This window comes from Halichoeres trimaculatus, unplaced genomic scaffold, assembly GCF_033239565.1.
Source record: "Halichoeres trimaculatus isolate MK-OKI-2021-1 unplaced genomic scaffold, fHalTri1.1 fHalTri1_scaffold_3, whole genome shotgun sequence".
NCBI classification, from domain to species: domain Eukaryota; kingdom Metazoa; phylum Chordata; class Actinopteri; order Labriformes; family Labridae; genus Halichoeres; species Halichoeres trimaculatus.
In genome coordinates, this window is record NW_027437181.1 from 15,939,570 (window position 1) to 15,962,032 (window position 22,463).

The 22,463-nt window shown below is 41.2% G+C and overlaps 1 protein-coding gene across 2 annotated transcripts; it reads right to left on the bottom strand.

The window, feature by feature from the left end:
- Window positions 1-1,033: 1,033 nt before the first annotated feature.
- On the bottom strand, window positions 1,034-22,170 carry galns (galactosamine (N-acetyl)-6-sulfatase). Of its 2 annotated transcripts, XM_074666203.1 has the most exons (14): window positions 21,995-22,170; window positions 21,656-21,779; window positions 21,116-21,190; window positions 20,905-21,007; window positions 19,307-19,450; window positions 18,499-18,565; window positions 16,721-16,848; window positions 16,467-16,606; window positions 16,248-16,351; window positions 12,941-13,092; window positions 11,687-11,789; window positions 8,594-8,715; window positions 2,275-2,392; window positions 1,038-1,468 (listed from the first exon to the last, which is right to left on the bottom strand). In XM_074666203.1, the coding sequence occupies exons 1-14, from the start codon at window positions 22,100-22,102 to the stop codon at window positions 1,382-1,384; spliced, it is 1,575 nt and encodes a 524-aa protein (XP_074522304.1). In that variant the 5' UTR covers window positions 22,103-22,170; the 3' UTR covers window positions 1,038-1,381. The 2 variants fall into 2 exon arrangements, 1 of the variants encoding a protein (XP_074522304.1); XR_012598088.1 differs by lacking the exon at window positions 8,594-8,715 and having other exon boundaries at window positions 1,034-1,468.
- Between the last annotated feature and the right edge of the window lie 293 nt (window positions 22,171-22,463).

A 22,463-nucleotide genomic window follows, 5' to 3' on the forward strand; every position in this document is an offset into this window, starting at 1 on the left:
CTTTATAGGTCAGAGGCTAAAAAAAGTGTTGACTCAATGTTATTTGAGAAAAACAAAAGCTACAGTGGATATGTTTTATAAATCCTAACATTTATGAAGCAGCATGTAAGTGAGTTACAAGACAATCCACAAGATTTTGGTATAAAGAGGGAAATGTTTTGTCTCCATAATTTCTTTCTGCCAGTGCTTTAGCTACTTAGAGCCTCTAATTTTGGAGTTTAAATTGATGATCACTAGGTTGAACTATTATTGTATGTAGAAAATTTACACATTATGCTGAATATTGTAGCAGAGTTCCACGGTGGCGCAAGGGTTAGTGCTGCAGCCTCACAGCAAGAAGGTCACTGGTTCCCAGCTTGGCCAGTGGGCCTTTCTGTGTGGAGTTTGCATGTTCCCCCCTGTGCATGTGTGGGTTCTCTCTGGGTCCTCCAGCTTCCTCCTTCCTTCCTCATCAGGTTAAATGGTCACTCTAAATTGTCTGTAGGTGTGACTGTGTAAGCGAATGGTTGTCTATGATTGACTGGCCACCAGTACAGGGCGTACCCTCTCGCCCAATGACAGCTGGGTTAGACTCCAGCCACCCGCAACTTTGAACAGAATAAGTGGCTCAGAAAATGAATGAATGAATTGTAGCAGAGTGGTGCAGGGGACAAGAGTTCAATCATCACAAAAACGTTTTTGGGGGGAACTAAGTACTGAATTGAAAGTTTGAAAAAGTTACAAAGTCAGAATACAAAGACTGAGTTTTACAAAGACAATGCAACTTTAAAATAACTGTACTGAATTGTTTTTCCACTGAATCCGTACTTCTAGTGTCTGGTAAACCCATGACGGTTTGGCACATTGTGTACATTACATATAGTTAAATTACAATCGGTCAAATGAACTTATTAAATCAATTTCTGAAATTTTAACAGCCATACACCCATGATGATTGCTGTTAGTAAACAGTATTGAAACATTTGTTGTAAAATATTATTACTACTATACTACGGATACAGTCTAGTATTTCCCCTGGTTATAAAAGATACAGAGTTTATTCCAACATTTCAAATTGAAACCTTTATTTCATTCATTATGAGATCATTAAATACATTTCCCTTCTCTGAAACAGTAAAATGAGTTGTGAATGAAACCTCTGTCTCCAACATTAAGACTTCATTCTGGGCAATTAAAACAGAAACATTAAAAAGTCTGCATTATGAATCTAATGTTGCTTTACTAAAATAGTTCCCTTGATTTTATATCCCACAACCTTTGACCTTGTACAATAAAAAATATTTACAAATGCAGCTCTTGAACTTTGAAACACAAGTTTGATTGTTCTGTAGAAAGGCACATCTCTGAGGTTTGATTCCTCATCTTGGCTTCTGTTGCCACTTCAGTGTGGCCAGTCGCACTTCCTGGGCTCAGGTTTTGGCACTTTGAGACACTTTTTGAGCTTCTCACAGCCAGCGGGGGCCCAGTTCTGAAACAGAGAGCAGCCATAACTGTCAACTAGAGAATATAGAGTTGATCCTGGTGTGTGGTCTTCAAAACATTCAAACATTTGCTTTTTTTTGTTTTCTAGAATATGTATCCTGCACCATCATGTCTACAACTTTTGACAAGAAAATGTTTAATCAAAAGGTTTACTTATGGAAAATAAAATATGTTTACAGAAACATGTCTAAAATATTGTGTCAAATATGTGGGGGGATTTAATGAAAAAAGAACCAAACTTTGTCTCACATTACACTTCTCAAACCAAATCATTTTTAACCTTGCTAGAACTTGTGTTTGTTTTGTTCAACACTAGGGGGCAGTACTGCAATGCAAGTGAATCTACATCAGACGGGCAACCGGTGCCTGGAGGAGCTTGGGATAAACCTAGAAGACATTTTCCCATAAAAAGACAAACAGGCAAATAAGCAGGTAGAGAATCCAAACCAGGTGATATTATTGTACACAATGCAAAATAAGTGGGGGGCCACAAAGAAAAAAGGAACATCACTGGTCAGTGGGCTATATAGATTAAGAAGGGGCAGAAACTAAAACAGGGACTCTTGTTTAATACCGCTTTTCCACTTGGTATCATTTTCTGTCATTGGATGTATCACAACCTGCCTGCATTTAGGAAAAAACACAGTATCCACTGCTTTGGTCCACTGCCTCTGGATACAGTCAGATAAGAAATCTGCTTCACACAATTCACATTTTCACAAAAAAATGCTTTCAAGCACTTTTTTCATTTTATTTTTTATAACCTTTATTTTCATAACGTGCAAATCTCACCATCACAGCTACGTCACACATGTTGAGTTGGGGGGATCCAGGCACCAGGGTCTTCCTATGCTGCTGCACAACTGGAGTGATCCTACTCAGAACCTCCTGGTACTCTTTGGTCGAAACACTACAAACATAGAACACACAATGCTGAAATAATGAGTTTATGACAAATTTCATGATCCCTGGTACAACATGTATAATCTTCGTCAAAAAAGGTGAACAGTTTACAACACAAATGCTGAAAAGATGTTTAAGACATATGATAAAAATAGGCAGCAAATCCACAGATTTCAGAAGCTACTGCCAATACATATTTAGTAATGTATCCTAACAGAAGGGTTCAAAAAGACTGCAGATTTGAGGTCTGACTTTCAATTATAAGTTTGTGCTTCAGTTTTTAGGAAGCATACACATATATTCCCACACAGCCACGTATTCACACACACTCAGAGTTTCAATTTACCACTTACGTAGAAGTAAATAAAAACACTCGCACATGCTTTGTCTTTCTCACATTTACCTCACCCCATAGCACAAACCCAGAGGGACACAAACATTCAGTCTGTTTTTATTTATTCTGAATCTGTTCTCTCTGAATGTCTTATGGAGCCAAAACAATGACTGTTTGGTATTAAAAATAAATTTTGGCATTGAAAAACATATCCTGAAAATGAAAGAAAGGGACATTGGCATTGAAAAATGTACATTATAAAAAAGTATAATGGCATCAAAACAGGTAATGGTACTGATAACTTTTTGTTTAAGTTATAAACACTGTTATGAAATTTCATGATTTCATTTTTATAAATTTTTGCATTTTGATGTTTTTAATATTTTGTTGATTTGATGTCACTGTTTCTTTTTTGATGACTCTTTTTTCCGCTGACTGTCCTTTTCAGTTTTTCAGGGGAGGGTTTGGGGGGAAGGGCTAGGAGAGCATGATTAACTTATCATTTGCATATCGACGGCGAATAACAGACCCCACTGACTTACCAAAGTGTGACATCTACAGTTCACCTAGAGCTCCAAAACCACAAGTTAGTCTGTTATTCATCAAGAAGTGGAATAGATTAAAGTACGTTTTAAAATGATGTAAAAACGGGTATGCAGTGGTCTGCTGAAACAATCTAGCCAGAGGTTAGCTAATTGGCATTCTCTAGTTAACCTGTGGATAGTCGTGGTCAAGACAGAGTCTATCTCTGCGATTTCTTTGATCTCTTTAGGGGTTTGAGGCAAACGTCATTGCAAATGTCATTGCAAACGAGGCCTCATAAACATTTTAATTTAAAACATTCAGCAGCGTCAACCTTCAGCACAGCCACACCAGCAGGGGTAGGATTATTATATCATTTAAAAACTATCTTTAAACCATTCCACTTCTCAATAATTAATAGCAAAAAGGAACAGATTAACTTGTGGTTTTGGAGCTTCAGGTAAACTTGTGAATGTCTAACACTTGAGGGTCATGAACATGATTGTCATGTTTTTGATTCAAAAACATCAGAATGCAACAATTTATAAAAATGAAACAATATGAGACATTTCACGTCTTTGTTTTTAACTTCAGAAAAATTGTATCAATGCCATTACCCATTTTGATGCCATTGTATTTTTTATATTACACATTTTTCCATGCCAGTGTTAATGTTTTTATTTCCAGGATATGTTTTTCAATGACAAATTTTATTTTCAATACCAAACATTTAAGTCGCCGTTTTGGCTCCATGTCTCAGTTATTTTTCAGCATAAGTCGTATGTCACACATACACTTACACAACCACTGAAACACACAGCCACACACTCACCAATGATTTCAATTTCTTAAATCATGCTTTTGTCAGGGAGTGAATGCATTGCATGCATTGCTCACATGTATCCAATCCAAGCTTTACTCATTAAATCAATGCTGGGACATGCTGTCAACAACACACACACACACACACACACACACACACACACACACACACACACACACACACACACACACACACACACACACACACACACACACACACAAACACGCGCGCGCTGCCCACTGTGGCACCCTTTGGAAAAGCACACTCAGCAGGGTGAACCATGTAACCTCTCTCCCATCCCCTGTCTCTCAATTACTGCTGTTGGACACCAGCGAGCCGAGCACCTCTGTGCATTATTATATTCAGTGTGTAAAACACAGGGGCCCTGAAGGCTTTCAAAGGAACGCTGCTCTCAATAGGACCTGTAGGGTTAATGGGCTGTGTGTGCACGCATGTGTGTGTTGGGGGAGTGGACGTCTGGTGGCGTGACACACGGACAGACAAATATCAGCAGTGCAATTACACCCCTGATACACTCGCAGGCAGCACCTGTGCCAGCTTTCTATCCTTCCTCCATCGCAAACCCAGCCCTCTGATTGGCCCCCAGGGAACATGTGCACGTGTGTGAGGTGAAGTGTCAATTAGAGTAATAACCCCAGGCCCTGTCCAGCTCACACCCACCCTCCCTCTTAGATCTCCCACAGGGCAGCAAGGCTTCCTCCATCAGCCAGCACCTGCTCCTTTCCCCAATCGTCTCAGTCTTTACTTTGCCCTACAATTACTTGACTGGTAGTGAGTGCACTGGCTGCAATTAGACTCTCTCCTGGTGTGCCACATTCGTCATAAGCTAACTATCTTCTCATTCTGACCCGAGCTGATAGAGAAAAAACAAGATTACTCCCCTTGGTTAAAATCAGACGTTCAGATTAAATTGCTTCAGCTATCTGAAATCACAAACCGTGCTTTCGCCCGATCCCAATCAACGAGGGGGATATTTCATTCCCTGCTATCTCTGCCTGCTGCTTGTTGTTGCGATTCATTTTATGATAAGTGATGAAGCAACTTAATCGAAGCAAATGTAAGGAAGATTTATCAGGCTGCTTTAAACATTTACTTCTTCTGTATAACTCTGCAAGCAAAGCATGCTATATGCCGAGCGCCTGCGTAAAGTTTTCCTCTGTTTTGTCTGCATTGAGAATCTTATAGTGCAGACCTCTAAATCAAAAAACTAATAATGCCATTTGTTTATGCCCTTTCTGCAAACAAATAATAAAAAGCTCACAGTCAGCACTGCTCATTATCATGATTATAACCCTTAGCCTACTGGTGTACAGGCATATTCTGGAATAATAAGCAGGCTGTATGCAAATCCACTCTTTTGATTTATAATGTATGGCACCCAAGGGGGACGGGGGCATTGCTCAGGTGTGTCACCACTCTGATTACTGATTCATAACACTATGGCTGGAACACACACACACACACACACACACACACACACACACACACACACACACACACACACACACACACACACACACACACACACACACACTCAACAACACACACTCAACAACACAGTAGCAGAAGGTGGGGGAATTGAGGAGACAATCAAATACATCTGTCCTATCTGCCCCTCCCCTCTACCATCCTTCTCCACCCGGGTAGAAATTGAGCACTTCAGTAAGGACTATTGATTGGGGACACAAGAGGCTGGTGGCAAGCAGCAGATGAGGCCACATCATGCAGCGGTGCCTGCAGTGTGAGGGCTGGGACTACACTGGATGACCAGGGGGCTCAGGGTTCAGAGCGGAGGTGGGTGGTGAGAAGGCACAATGTGTTAACCTCAGGGCTTGGGGTCACAGAGGTGGAGGGCAAAGGAAAAACCTCTAAACGAACCCATTGGGGATCTAAAATCACTGACAAAGGTAGAAGCAGACTTGTTTTGATTTGTGTTTTACTGCTAAAGCAGACTGCGGCATCCCCCAAATCTAATCAGGCTTTTCTGAAAGTGCACTAACTATATTTGTATTGTTCTTCCCAAACTTTCCTTTAGATCACATTATAATCTGCACTGTTTTCCCCCGTGTGTATCTGTGTGTGTGTGTGTGTGTGTGTGTGTGTGTGTGTGTGTGTGTGTGTGTGTGTGTGTGTGTGTGTGTGTGTGTGTCTGTGTGTGTGTGTGTGTGTCTGTGTGTGTATGCGTGCTTCTTGCTGTATCACAGGCTGCGACAGTAGTGAAGGTATGTGTGCAGACAGGCCCTACATCATCTTAAGTGGCTCTTTAGGTGCAGACAGAGATTAATGACAGCCAGGCAGCCGGTCCAGCTGGGAGAGCGAGGAGCACACGGACAAAATGCACGCGTACACATGTGTGAAAACACGCACATATACACACAGAAATACAAATGCACACACTGTTTGCAAGGATGGAGGAGAACAGCCCCAGTGGATGCAGAGGGACAGCAATCTGAGTGTTGAGGAGTGAGCTGAGGGGCACGGGAGTAGGTAGAGGAAAGAGGTGGAAAACAAGAAGAAGTGAGACCAAGTTTGAAGAGGAATGAAAGTGTACATTTAAGATAGGGATGCATGATATATCCATAGACTGTATAAAACATGGACGTAGTATCGCCGACGTCACCCAACTGTTTCTGAAACGGAAAATGAAGCACATTGGTTATAGGGGCCATATTGGTAGTGGCAAGGGCTTTGCCTAGAGCCATAGGCCGCTGGCCGTCACGTGACCCTCAGCTGTGCCTCTTACTGGGAGAGCTCGCGATCTTAATATCATCTGAACAGCCGCGTTAGAAAAAAATTCACCCCCCGTACAGTGGGAGCTGGTAGTAAAATCAGCGACTCAGACAGGAGACGTTTTTTGAACCAGGCTGTAAATAGGTTAATTTCTGCTTTGAAAATGGCTTTTTTTGGCTTGGTGTGTATGTGACTTCAACTACTTCCGGAGCCAGCCTCAAGCGAACACTCGAGAAACAGCAGATTTTAGCACTTCCGCATTGTCTCATATTCTCAGACTGGAGGTTGCCGCTTGGATATATCGGTATCAATATTGGAATCAGCTGATGTTGGTCATTTTTTTAACATATCAGCATCAGCTGAGCTGCGAAAGTGGACCGATATTTACTCATCAGCCAGCCATTTTCTGGAACGATCTTTCAAGAGCCAAATAATATTGTTTTCTATGACTACGTAAACACCAAAAATACCTAAGAAGAGTGGATTCTCTTCTTTTATGTCTTTCTTCCTGTTTTTGATCCAAAAAACAGACAAAACATACTTTTTGATTGTGTTCATCTCGGGTGCTCCATCCTCTGATCGTCTCCATGGTTGTCTTTTCTCACAATCGCGCCACTCTTTCTCTCTGAACTACCACGACACATCATCTCTCATTGTTTTTTAACAATATTTATATGGGTATATATCGGTTATTGGCCATAACAGCAATATCAATATCAGCATCGACCAAAATTTCCACATCAGTGCATCCCTAATAAAAGATGATAAAGAGAGAACAGTGAAGAGATCATGCAGTTAGATGTTGCTTAGACTGACCTTATAGACAAACTCAGTGACCTCACTGCAATTAGATTATGTATTTTTGTTTGAGATCATGCAATGAATCAAAATCACTCAGTACAGGGTCACATATTGACTGTTTTTCAGTTTTTTTAATTACTCCAAGTACACAGCAAGGCTAGAAGGTAAGCAATTGAAAAACAACATTAATGTTTTATCATTCCATCTCACTTTCAAACTGAAAAAAGCCACAGGAGGCAGAGAGAAGAAGAGGCAAAAGCAAAATGAAAGAGGCAGAGCTGCAGAGGGTAAACTAGAAAGGTCAACCCAGGAGGCAGCTAGGAGCCAAAGCAAACACAAAACGAATATTCTGTCATCAAAGCAATTTTCAGATTATCTTAATGTATTAGTCATGGTGTCATCCTACGTAAAACATCACATAAATATACTCCACTGGCTGTGTGCAGTAAAGGATGATGCTCATCTATCTTTGCATCCTTATTTAGTAATAATCTTAGTTCAGCTTCTGCGGTCTGTGTCCTCTGGCGTCTTCTCGCCCCTGAGCGATTCTTAACTCTCCTCTGAGCTCAGGCAGAGACACGCAAAACTTCATTAAACAGCATTCACTCTCAATTTAGACCTGAACAATTCATCTGGCAATTTTAACCTGCAGCAGTGCACCAGAGGGTTGAGATTCAGATAGCGATCTTTAAGGAGCTGTTTGCAATCACAAAGAGGAGGGTGTAATCAGGCGCGCTCTGGCTGAGCGGATCAATCCGTTGCCTTCTTTTTCATGCCACTGAATCAGCATTGATCTCATACACAGGCTGTGCTGGCAACAGGCAAATTGCCTTCCTATTCTCGATCCTCCACAGTTCATCTCTTCACCTGTTCCTGGTTGACTACACTCCTCTCCAGTTAGTATTTTTCCCACTCTCTTCTTTCCTAATCTTTTAGAGCTTTAACCACAGTTTTAGGTTTTCTTTCAGAGGACTCACCTCATGGGGTACTTTTCCCCAGGATCCCGGCCCAGGTGGAAAATGAGTGGCTGCATTGTGTGCTCTACCTGCTCATGAGTAGTCACACCATGAACCTCTTGACCTGGGCAGAAGTTGACGCCCTACGGGAAATAAAACCAAAGAAAAGACTGTGTTTTAAAAGGAAGCTTTTACAGAAAGCCTAACACTGAAAATTAGATGATGAATTCAGGGAGAGAAACAATGAACTTCAGATTTAGTCTCAGGGTTTTTTGTATCATTACTTGTTATTTCTTTCATCACGTCATACCTATCCTGGCTGATGTAACCTTTAAGGTACACATCACATGTTGGCAGAGTGTAAACCCTCTCGGGTTTCATTTGATCTTACATACATTGCTTTTGCAACCCAGTGTAAAGCAACTACAAACAATATTTCACTCTAGACCAACAGGTTGAGAAATTTCTCTGTCACTCTCAGAGGTTCAATGGCCACCAGAGGAAAGGTATTTGATTTATTCCTTATGTGCCACACGGATGGAAAAAAAGAGACTTTGAATTTCATTTACAGTTTTGTCTGTTAGAGCATTTTAAATGTATAAGTTTAAAGGCAAACACAAAGGAGAGTTTCTGTGTTCGATCATGAAACCCAGGTGTTTTAACTTGAGCTTGCAGCTGTCTGCGTCTCTGATTTCCATGCATTATCTTGTGTGTATAGCTTACAAACATATAGTCTTTTAAACTGTTATGCTATTGATGCAGCTCTGCTCGGTGCATCATACAGAGATTAAAGTCAAAGGGCCAAATAGAGGACTTTTCCTCCTTGTGCTGCCTCCTCTTCATCTCTCCTGCTCCCTCACTCCATTCTCATGAGCCTGCCAGCGACCGCAGCCTGATTGAGACACACGCACATACACACTCCTCCAGAGCCCCCTGGAGATCTGCCCCCTTCAAACACAAACACACACACACACACACAAACACACACTTTTTGATGAGCACAACTAATATTGAGAAAGCATTCATCTGTAAGGCCCTTTTGCTGCCCCCCTCTGAGAGCACTGAACAGAGCGCCTCAAAATACATATAGAGGAGAAAAAAGAGAGTAAGAAGCAAAGACAACCCCCCCTCCTCACACCCTGTAGAGCCTCCTCTCATCCTGACTCGTCCTGTCTTTTGAAGCCAACAGCTTAGAAATGCAGAAAGGAATGAAAAAAGAAAAACTCATCCCAGAGGAGCAGCCAGAAAGGCCTGCTGTGTGTATCTCTCTGACTCTGTCTCTTGTACCAAAGACAGAACAGCAAGAAGTCCATATCTCCCCTGACATTAATGCTATGGATACAACCAGGCTGCTTTCAAACTGGAGCCGAGCAGTCATTGCTACAAGATAAGGTGCTAGAGCATCAGAGCATAGAAGGAAAGGGAATATTTGATGGTGGAAATTCACATGATATTTGGGCTGGATATTTAAAACAATATGCTGAGAACATGTACTTTCTTCATCACGAGCATATTTGACACAAACACTACATCTCTATCTCTATCTCATCTTCTGCAATGAAACTGCTGCTGGCACTGATAAGAGATAACTAAGCAGTTTAGGACTAACTGTCTGGTAAACAAGTGATTTCTCAGTTTTCGTTCACTGCTTTGTGATGCATTCAACAAGGTTAAAAAAACTATTACATCTGCTTTACAGCTCCTTCTGCTGCACACATTACTCAGCAACCCCAATACAAAAGAGCCACAGTCACGACAAAGTATATTTCGCAATATTAACATCACCACACTGCCTCAAGAGAGTTTGATGAGAACCATTTAAGCCTGTGAAATTTCTCATTTTCCTCATGGCTGAGCTGCATGAACACAGCCTGAACAGAGCTGCACGTCTCTCAGCTATTAACCTGTAACTTTGTTCTTATTCACAGACACAGATCTCACCTTGTTTATCTTTTTACCGTGGACCAAAAACCTCAAATTATATATTCTAGTTTTTACAAATGAAGGGGGAGGTGTTATTTTTGGATAACTGGCCTGAGAAATGTTTAATTGAAGCACACAATCAGTCTGGAATTGGTGATGAATTATGTTTTTTCTATCCAGTAAAGGCCTAGACAAGAACCTATGAATATATTCACCATCTAAATGTAATTTTCAAAGCACTGCACGCAAAGTTTGACGACATGAAACATCTCAATATGGCCCATAAGTCAGCTTGTTTACATCGTTATGTTTATAAAACGTGCTGTGGTTTGCATGAGACTGACAGTTCAAGGATGCCATCATAATGTCATGAAGCATATAAAGAATTTTACTCATAGGGGTCCATAAAACACAGACATACCCATCTATACAGTACAGTACAGAACATACGCATTCATGTTTTGTCTCGTCTTTCCTCTTTTTATGTACACCCACAACCACACACACACTCACACGCACATCAATCGATAGGCAACTCACAGGCAATCAGACGCCATTATTTGTGAAGTTCCACTTCAGTTCACATGAGTTGATAAAGGAGGCTGCTATTGATTCAGCAGCCCTGAAGGAGAGAGCAATTTAAACGACCGATGGGGCATAAAACAAACTGGATCACAGGAAAAGCAGAGCTAAGGAGGGAGGACAGGAGGACATGTTTTTATGGACAGAGGAGAGAAAGGAGGACAACACCATCCTGCCTGTCAAGCATCAGATAACACATTTCTCCTTATGCATTTAATCAAAATAGAGTTGATGTAATTATAACAGAGAGATACAGCTGGCATCTCTTTTCTTTTTGTTCCCCTTGACGCCAAAAGAACGAGTGTACAGCAGGAAATGTGGGAATGTAAATGGAGAGGAAGAAAATCTCCACTGGAGTTCGAACAAACAAGTCAACCGGCTGATGAATGATGTAAGTCTGCTGATGTGGGGGCTCTTCATTAATATTCATTACGCGCTGATGTACACAGCAGTCAACTGATGAGCCATTTTCAAGATAACACCGACAGTGAAAGTGTTTGAGTGTTTGAGTTAGATTAGGAGAGACAAAGAGGGAGGATGAGGCTCTGCAAAACAACAAGTGAAGAGGCAGCGATGGGATGAAGTTGGTGTGTTTGAAAAGAGTTTTACCATTTTGAACTCTGTCCATGAGTTGCTCCAGGTCCAGTAGTGTGCTTTGTATTGTCCCAGTCTCACAGCCATCAGCTCATTCCCACGGTAATAGAAGATTGGTCTATTTATGGATCAGGGAAAGAGTGCCAAAATTTTCATCATGCCAGGAGTTTTTTCACCAAAAGGTGTGGTGGGTAATTAATCTTGAGACACGACTGAAATGCATACCTGCCTGTCTGATCACTCCCTGCCAGATAAAAAGATGTAAACAGTTTATTTCTTCTGTGAAATGGGTACTTAAATGTGGGATCTAACAGGGTTTCCTTAGGTTCCAGAGTCAGCCTCCAGTGAACTTTGAGGGAACTGCAGTGTTTTGCACTTCTGCATCAACTTCATTTTTCAACAAGCTGAGGTTGTCATGTGGTCTTTTCACCATCCAATAAAAAATGTCTTTGCTCCCAAAAAACAAACAAATCCTAAAAAAAAAATATTGAGATTTCATTTATTTTTATTTTATTTTATTTCTCCCAAACAAATAGTGATTTACTTGAAAAGTACAGCTTGCTATAATAGTTTGGGTTAACAGGTTGCAGAGTATGAAGCTAAATTCTACAACCAAAATGCTAACGAGCTTCTGATGTGGAAGCAACAATTTTCCACAAAGATTTGGCAGATTCAGTGCTCACCTTGTTTGTCTTCAAACTTTTAAATTTTGTATTTTTCACTGGCACTTAATTATACAACTATGAAATGTTAAATGTTCAGCTAACATTTTCGTATTTTAACCCTTAGAAAGAGAATGCATCTTTTCAGGAGTTTTCCCTGGTCTTTGTAAGAGCACAGACATCCCTGTGCAAAGAGTACCTGAAACGTACACCGGCATTAAGTCCAGGAACTTATTCTTCTTCTTTCGTTGTTTCTTCCATTTTTTATTAAAAAATGAAATTAATTCAGTTGCTGACAAAATGAACAACTTAAAACTACATGTTTTACCCTGAACATACTGCAAAAGAAAAAAACAGACCTTCAGCTACAAGGACTATAGCTTTTCTACATGAGTTGTAGTTTAATCACTGAGTTAAACTGTTGCCCCCACAACAAATATTCTGCAAGTTTTTCAGAAATTTCAGACTAAACTAAACTTTTGGACCAACTTAAAAAAAATGTATTGCTGGCATATTTGGGGGAAGAAAACTAACACTGCTGTCCCTCTCAGGTGTTTTTATGAAGCTAAAAAGTAGAACTTCTTTGGAACAGTTAATGTGTACTCACCTGTCTTGGAGTGTCATTGGTGCTGGTGAGTTCGTGAGCAGTACTGGTGTCAGATCCAGGCCGTCAAGGGTTCTGTTCTCAGGAGGACTGACTCCTGCCAGAGCTACGCTGGTGGTGAACAAGTCCATCACATTGGCCAACTGGAAATTTACCTGAGGAAGGATTTTTTTAAACATGTGACATGATATCAAAGAAACTGAAGAGCTCATTAAAAATAATGAGGACTAAAGCTCTAATAGGTCGTCATTGGTTATTGAAAGGTTTATGCTTTTCAGACTATTTAATGGCAATATCTGTTAACAGTCCTGTTGCTGGAGTACCTGCAACTGGTGGATACACAGTTCATGAAGCATAGAGAGAGGATTACTGGGACCATGCTCTTTCTATGCATGCCTTTACATAAAGCACACAGGTGTTAAGAGAATGAAAACAGCGTGGATGTAACTATGCAAAGTCATGACAGGATGTTTGTATGCGTGCTTGTACATATGTAGGAAGTGGGTGCATTTCTTCAGTCTCCTCTCTAATCTCTACTTGCAGGTTTGTTTAAAAAAAGGAATCTTCTAAAATGCCTCACTTTCTAAATGAGTTTCTTAGCAAGGAAAGCAAAAAGGAGGAGTGAAGTAAAGGAGGAGAAGAAGTAGGGAAAGGACAAGGCCCGGGCAAGCAGGCGGCTGTAGCTGGAGCGAGCTGGTGTTTTATCTCCTTCTCCCAGTCCCAGTGAAAAGCTTTATTTTATTTATAAACTTTGAACTATTTTCAGATAAAATGCCATTTTTTCGCTGTCATCCTTGATCTTCCGTTCCATTCTCTCCTGAGCGAGCCTTAGAGGGAGACGGCACGCTCACAATCAGATAGCGCTATCAGGCCTCTGCAGCTGCACCGCCATGTGCCGCTGTGCTCATATCGGCAGCCAGCACGCATACACACACATACACACTCACACACACAATCACACACACACACACGCACACAAGCTCTTCCTAAGCACTGAAATGAATTCCCTTTTCTTCTGTATCCACAGAACTAACCACAGAAAAGGCTTTGCAATGCATTCCATGATCTATCTGCACATCCAGACACACACACACACACACACACACACACACACACACACACACACACACACACACACACACACACACACACACACACACACACACACTCTAACAGATTTAGACCATCACTTCATTTTTTTAAAGTCCCTCTCACACAGACACACACAAACCACTAAATAAGACAGGACAAAAGGACACTAGAGGAAGCAAAACTGACATTTAGTTGGTAATAACTTGTGAGACCAAAACTAAAACTTTTACACACAGGCTTCGGTCTTCAGTCCAAATGAACTTCGTTCTTTTGTTACCCTTTGTTCTTTCCTTCTTTTGACTGACTCATCACTCTCTATTAATGTCACGTTCCCTTTCTCTTATTTCTTTTTGTGTTTGAGTGCTGTTGTTGGTTATCTGAGAAGGCAGTGCTCCAATCGCTGTCTCTGCCACTCTGCCTGTGTGTCTGCCGGCTGATAAAACACAACAGAAGGGATCGTGACGCTAGACAACATTGTGTGGCCACCCACCCCCCCTCCATACCCAGCGCCCCCTCTTTGTTCCTACAGCCACTACCTCCGACACCATCACAGCCTACCCCCCTCCCAACAGCTCTGGGAGAATGCTGAATCTGCACCTGCAACCATGCTGCTTCATTCCAGTACACTGACTAAATACTGGCGAGTGACTTCTTGATCATGTCTTTCACATTAAAGTATCAAATGATCAGCTTCATCACCCACGCAGAGGTCTTTTGATCTGTTTGAGATAAGAACATTTTTTTAAATTTCCAAATCCCTCCAAACTTGCCTCCTCATCTTAAAACTCTAAAGATCCGTCCATTTGAACAATAAAACCTGCTGAAATCCCCCTCTACAATGGCATGGATGGCTGTTTGTTGTCTCCAGCCTTTGCAGCTCAAAGAGCTTTTGGACTTTCAATGCACAGATCAACGGAGATTTCAGAGAAAATACAAAGCAAGAGACAGAGGCAACCCTGTGTCTAGTCTGTCCTCCCTCCCAAGCAGCACAGAGTGATAAATCCAAAGCTGGAGAGTACAGAAGCTCCAACAATGCAGCTTTGTTGTCACGACCCTAGAGAGCTTCGGGGAGGATCTATCGATCCAGCTGCAACTGCAACACAAACACACATGTACTGTAGGTGTATCATGACGATGAGCATTGGTGTCTCTTTGCACGGTGTTGACAGATATCTGTGAGGAACAAAACTAATTCTACACACATATAAAAGGCGTAAGTGACGCATGTACACACAGGTCTACTGGTCAATTATAGCGTGGTGCAGGTGCAGCAAAGCCCTGCGAACACATACATGCTTCTGGAAGTGAGGCAGTGCCAGAGTCTTCAGCACTCCTCTTCCTCCTTTTCTTTTTTACTCCTTCCTTACTTCCTTCCCTGTACCACCCCCCTCCACTTCCTCCACCCCTCTGTTCCTTTATCCTGAGCGCCTGGCATATTCAGATACTGAAGTCCTCATTACAGCTCAATCCAACCTCAGCAAACACACAAACAGATTAGCTGCTTAAGACGCTCCCAATCCCCCTCTCCCTCGCTGCTCCGCTGTGCTATCAGGCCCCAGCACACCCCTGTGAGATGAGCCAGGGGCAAGGCTTACTGCAGACTGCAGCCTCCGCTTGCTCCTCCACCAAATCCCTCTGCGTCACAGCCCCGTGTCACAGCTGCCCCTAATACAATTAAAAGTCATTTGCAGAACGCACAAGCTTAGAGGATCACGGTGTGGGTGGGGGGTTAAATTGGGGAGGGGGGGCTGAGAGAGAGAGTTTGGGGCATTAATTCCTGCCAGAAATATTTGAGGATTCACAGGAATAAGCGCCCACACACTCGTGGTCGCAATCGCAGAGTTTATCTTTGCTGTTTGTGGTGTGAAATCACTCGATAGAAGTTTAACAAAGTCGAGATTAACAGCAGATCAGACTGTGCACATGTTAAGAGGAAAACGATACACACATGAAACAAACAGTAACAACTATTCAAAGGACAGGATTAGCGAAATAATTACTCCTTTACCCTCAACCTGCTTTTCAGTCTTTTATTATGTCAGCAGATGCACATAAAGCACTCCCTGGTACCTGTTGATAGGAGGCATATTCTGAAGCAACAATGGTCTGAACATACAAATCCACTGGTTATGGATCCTGGGTGAAATATAGTCTCTAGAGAAGATTTTAGGGATTATTTGGTTGATTGTTTCAATGCAAATAACAGGAGTATTCTCACCATGCCCGCTTTGATGTGTCCAGGCCACCATGCAATGGCAGGCTCCCTCATGCCCCCTTCAAAGGTGGTCTCCTTCCCGCAGAGGAACGGCCCATTGCTGCCACCTGAGGAGTCCACAAAACAGAAACACTGCTTGTACAAGATATTGTTTTAGAAGGAATTGATCCGACTTGATTCACAAAATTATGTGTGTGTTTTGCATGTTGACTATTTTCCTACCTTGTTTTGGGCCACTGAAGAGAGAAGCTCCATTGTCTGAAGTGAAGAAGACAAAGGTGTTCTTCTCTATGCCTAAACTTACTAGCTGTGCCAATATCTGACCAACGCTATAGTCTAGCTCCATCACTGCATCTCCATACCTACAGAGCACACACCATCCAAAGTTATTCAAATCATTTGGAAAATCGTTTTTAGACTAATGCACCTACATCCTGTGTCTCAATTACAGAGAAGTTAAGAAAAGTATAACTTACCGGCCTCGCTGGCTTTTCCCAAGGAAGCGTTTGGAGGCATAGACCGGCGCATGAGTGGAGTCAGGGGCCCAGTAGAGGAAGAAGGGCTGCTCATTATTAGCCTGACGATCTATGAAGTCCAGAGCTTCCTGTGGTGTGAGAAAGTGCTACATTATCACATACACTTAAAAATACAATTTCTCATTTACAGGCCTGAAAATATAAAATGAACAAACAACATATTCTTCTTGTGTACAGAGTTCTTGCTCTGTGCTTCTCTCTGTTGTCTGTTTCTCAGGTACACGCATAAAAGTAAATTAACAACCTGCAGTGTCACACAGCTCGCACAAAGTTAACTCAAGCATTTTAGGGGTTACCCTGTGAAGTTTTATGGAATAAGGAAGTGTTGATATCAGTTTATGTGTCAGTTAAAAGCTGAGGAGAAGTAACTACTGTCTGTAAAGCACAAGATAGCTTCAAAAAAGTTTGAGCTTAATAATTAATGTGTTGTACAATTGTTTCAAAATGCTGCCCAAGTTTTATCTTATTTAACAGTGGATGTCTCAGTGGAGTACACGTATGCAGAAGAAGTAATACTTAAAGGAGCCACCATGTACAAAAAGAGATGGAAAAGCATGTTAATGGACCTGGATGAACAGCAACTTCCTAAAATCCACCACTCTATTTCAAATCACACATCAAGAACATGACAAAAACATCCTTCTTCCACCTCCGCAACAATGAATGCCTCTGCCCTTCCCTCTTCTTCTCCGCCGCCGAAACACTTATTCATGCTTTTCTAACCTCAAGACTGGACTATTGCAACAGCATCCTTTCTGGCCTCCCCTCCTCAGATCTTCAAAAACTTCAGTAAGTTCAGAACTCAGCTGCTCACTCACCCACTCCCGCTCTTGCTCCCATTAACACACTACACCCATTCTCCAGCACCTCCACTGGCTCCCTGTCTGATTGAAGATTGAATCATCTTCAAGATCCTGCTCACCACCTGCAAAGCTCTCAATAACCTCGCTCCCCCATACCTAGCAGACCTCTTAAAACGTCACTCCCCCAGCCGCCATCAAAGGTCATCGGACACCAAACTCCTGACCCCCATCGCCGAAACGATGCACCATTCTGTTGGCGACAGTGCCTTCTCAGCTGATGCCCCACTCCTCTGGATCTCCCCTCTACTGAACATTCAAAACTCAGACTCGCTTCTCTCCTTCAAAAACCTAACTCAAAAACCACTTTTTCAAGATAGCATTCAAGACCGGCCCCCCATCAATATAATCTCTCTTTTCTCTGTTCTCCGGAGTCGGAGGGTACAGTTTCCCCCTGGCAGAAATGTGTTTTGGTTTGGACCAACTACTTTTCCTAGCTCTGCTTTCCTTGTCTTCTTACAACAAACTCTTTATCTTTTCATGGTGTTTTAGGTGGTGCAGGCAACTAAGGGCCACTTAGCTTGAGTGATGTACTGGCCCAAACTGCCCTCTGTCTTCGGGCTTTGGGGGTTTTGGGGGTTTGGAGCTTAGTAGTGGGCAACTTATAAGTGAAGTCAGGTAGGTTTATTCCTTTCATTAGCTCAAAATTATCTTTATTTCATTCTAAGTTAAAAATAATATCTTTCATCAAGTTGTGCTTTTGTTGTGAAGGCAGATTCTTAGTATAACAGACAATAAAGTTGAATTATATTCTATTTAAATCTATTCAGCCAATAGAGTAAAACAGTGAAACCATTACAAGACCATAACACCCAAGAAGAAGATGCACATAAACGTGACAAGAGAGTTTTAACCTACCTTCAAATAGATCTGTGTGATGTTGGATTCTCCAGTCCTCCTGTCAATCACAAATTCCTCATAGTATCTGAAAAAAATGTGGATTGACAAGATTGATTTAACACATTCCCACCTGCTGGGCCACATCACACCTCTGACCTCTTTATATGTAGTAACTTGAAATGATTAATTTAAAGCTACCTGAAAAAATCATAAAAGCTGTTAATTTGTAGCTAAACTGACCAAGACAAATGCAAAAACAGATTTGAGCTAAGTTTTCCTCTTGTTGTGTTTGTTTGCAGGAGATTTCAGTGAAAGGCATATTTGAGAAGTCTCAAGCGAGCTGAGCAGAGGGAACTGTTATGAGGCGTTGCTGAAGCGTGGAGCGGTGAGCAGAGAAGCAGTGACAGGCATCTCTCTTTCTTACGCTTCACTTCCTCCAGGTGTCTTCACGTACAGCCAACACAACCTGCCGTCTCTGGAGGGCGCGAGTGTGTCTATGTGTACTTGTGTCTATGTGTGTGTGTACATCTGTCCAGGGCCCAGGTATGCAGCGCTGATTAAACCCACGGCTAAGCGAAAAAACACGCCCGGCTGCCAGTTCCAATGACCCTGAATACACATATGGCTGTTTTGGGGAAAACAAATGGGCGGAAAATGGAATACACAAGCACAGCTGGTACAGAGAAGGAAGAGGAGGGGAGACACTCAGCTCATCTAGCCAGCCAGACTATTCCACTGAGTCATGGCAGGAAAAGGATTTTATAGATTTTCAGCCTTTTTTTCTGTTAGCTGTCATGTATATCTGAGTACCACCATGTGATAATACCTGCCAACCATCTCGGAGTTGTTGTAGACAGGGATGTTTGGTTTCTGACTGTCGTTGTACGGGCCAAAGTGGCAGTTTGGTGATCCAAACCATTCATCAAAACCATGTTTCAGGGGCAGGTACTGAGGTCTGTGGCCCAGGTGCCTGTGGTGATAAAGTGCAGTCAAATGCTGAAAAGTCAATGTGGCTGAAATTTTTAGTTTTGATCAATGCTAAAAACAACATACTGTGCAGCGGAGTTTGCAATACATGCTCATTTTTACGTTTACTGGGAGTAAGAATCAGTTTTTTTATTACACTCTCCTATCTCTCTATTACACCAAACTTAAAGCATTTGGTGAAGATTTGAGCTGAAAGTGTCTAATCATGCAATCAAGGAAATAAAAAAAGAACAAATCAGAACAGGTATTTTAAATCTGCTTTTCTACAGTTTTTGATTTCAGTTGATTTTGGAAAATTTCACAAACACAGTGCATTTCTTCAGAGGAAAAACATAAGATAGACATTATTTTGTTTATTTAAGAATGTTTTCTTAGACTATTTTTTATTGTAAAAATGATCACCTGCTCAGGCAGAAATTGAAGTTTGTAGAGTTTTGGTTTAAACATTGATTTACTTTTTCTTTTAATTATCATTTGAAAAGACATTAAAATATATATTCAAAATTCATTCACTCATTCAGAACTCTGTTTATGTGTTAATTACAGTGTAACCACGGTCCAAAGTTTTTTGTCCCTTTCTGCACATTGTAATTAGGATACAGCAGAGATAGAAAATAGGGAAACTCTCGTGCTTTTAAGTGGCTCATTTAACTTTAAATAACATTCAGATGGCTCAGCTGATGAGTCAAAATTATGTGTCGCCAAATAACTACAAGTCTGAGCTACCAACTCTGAACAAAGCATACAGGTGAAACCGTATTACTACTAGTGCCGGCAGAGAACTACATACTTTGGCATGTGTGACTCAAACCAGACCTTTGGATGGGATTAAATTGAAAAAAATGTGCTTCATATTTTGGACATGAACTCCTGCAAATTTCCTAATGTGTAACAGTATTACCATTAAAAAAAAAAAAAAAAAAAAAAACTATTTCAATAAGCAGAAGCAGGGCAGTCACCTAGATCTAAGTCATGGTTTCAGACCTCATAAGTACACCAGTGCAGCATTTATATAAGGAATAACCAAGACTACTTTGAATATGTTTTCAAATGTATACTGGGATCTTAACCTTGCAATTATAAGTGCTGTTAATGGTAACTGACAATCATATTAAGCACATATTTATAGCGGAAAAAGTATTCATTTCTTAAAGCATAACATTATATCATTCCAAAAAGTGATGGTGTCCGTCAAAAATAGTACACTGACATATTGTTTCATGAAAACCTCTCTCATACATCAAATTACAAACAGGTTTTCATGTAATGAACCAGCCCTATGACCGGGCATTACTTCTGTAGCTCAAGGACATTTCAGTATGTAGATACAGTCTGTTTCCAGAGCAAAAGCTGCAACCATCAGCAGCCGTCTTCAGCATCACCTCTAAAACTTCAATACCCCTAAAAACCTGGTTTAAAGAAAGATAAAGAGCTCACCACTTGCCAACTATCTTGCTGACATAGCCATTTTTCTTCAGCATCTGGGGCAACAAAATCTCATCATCAGAGATTCCTCCTACTATCTCCTGTGGTGTGTATGCTACAAAAAAAGTCAAGATTTAAATTAATATTCTTTCAATGACTTTCAAGAACAGTTTAAATAGTAGACTGGGTAATGAATGATTGTGCAAATGAGATATTTATTTACCATTTCTAGCGTGGGCATTGGTAGTGTAGAAACCATTTCTGACAGGGAGTCTCCCAGTGAGAAGTGCAGCTCTGGCTGTGAAATAAAAAAATTACAAAGAGAAAGTTATTTACATTTCCGGATGGTCCCTAAAGTTATGTTTTAATCAGACACACATATAGCTGAGTGCATTTTACTTCCTTTCCAAAGAAAACTGCCTCATTACCATTTGTTACAATTATATATGTGTGTGTGTGTGTGTGTGTGTGTGTGTGTGTGTGTGTGTGTGTGTGTGTGTGTGTGTGTGTGTGTGTTGTTTAAATTCTTCTTCTACACAATAACTAAATTACACATTTCTATCTACTAATTATTTTTAGCACACAAGGGTGTACTTAGGTATGTTCAGCTTATGCCTCAAAGTGATTCAACTCACTTTTTGACACCCATGGCTGCTGTCATCTTATCTTGTTCCTCAATATTTTTACCCACAAAACTAATTACTACCTGAAAAACAGGAAACGTTGGTTTAGGTGTGTTAGCTAACCCTATCAGCTGACTTACATGGAGAACAAAGTGGGTTTGCTGTGTAGAAGTTTGGCAGCAACATTCCCTGAGCAGCCATGGCATCCAGGTTCGGGGTTTCTTTAGAGGGCTGGCCAAACACCCCCAAGTCCCCCCAACCCATCTGAAAAGAGCAGAAATGTGTAGATTTTAAGAGAAAGCCCAGCCTAATCATACACCACAAAAGGGTTGAAAACATAGCAGACACAAAGAGATAAACTGTGTACAGACTGTACGGTTAAATAATGCATTGTGTTCCCCTGAACCTACAAAGAAACCAAAAGACAAGTGGGAAGTCAAGCTCATTCATTGATAAATAAAGAAACCTAAATAACTTACGTCATCCATAAGCATGATGATAATGTTTGGAGATGGAACATTTGATGGCTTCTCTGCCAAAGAACAGCATATTAGTGCACTAAAAAGAGCTAGAGCCAGAGGAGACATCACTCACACTGCTTTGTTGTTAGTTGGTAAGTCATGTGAGGATCAACTTCGAGGAAGTGCTCTGTTTGCCTTCGCACGGGTTTTCAGCGCAGCGCTTGCGCATTCCAAGTACGTTTGGAGGCGTTCACTTTAAACGTTTGCGGTTTAATCATTTTTAAAATCAATTTAAGATGATTTCAGCGTCATATTACCTAGCAGTTTTGGTTGAATATAAAACATGTATCTAACTTGAAATTACAGAAAAATAATAAGGTATGCCATGATTGTGGTGCCTTGATGGACCTCTGTTTACATGTTCAATAAACGTAAAGGTTGCTCGAAGTGATTCAAAATCTTCTACTATTTAACAGAAACTTTTGTC

Coding starts and splice junctions, on each gene's coding strand:
- galns (XM_074666203.1), bottom strand. CDS start 22,102: ATGTCTCCTCTGGCTCTAGCTCTTTTTAGTGCACTAATATGCTGTTCT. Junction 21,008..21,115: donor CAATGCCCACGCTAGAAATG/GTAAATAAATAT, acceptor CTTTTTTTGTAG/CATACACACCACAGGAGATA. Junction 16,352..16,466: donor CTTCAGTGGCCCAAAACAAG/GTAGGAAAATAG, acceptor TGGACTCCTCAG/GTGGCAGCAATGGGCCGTTC.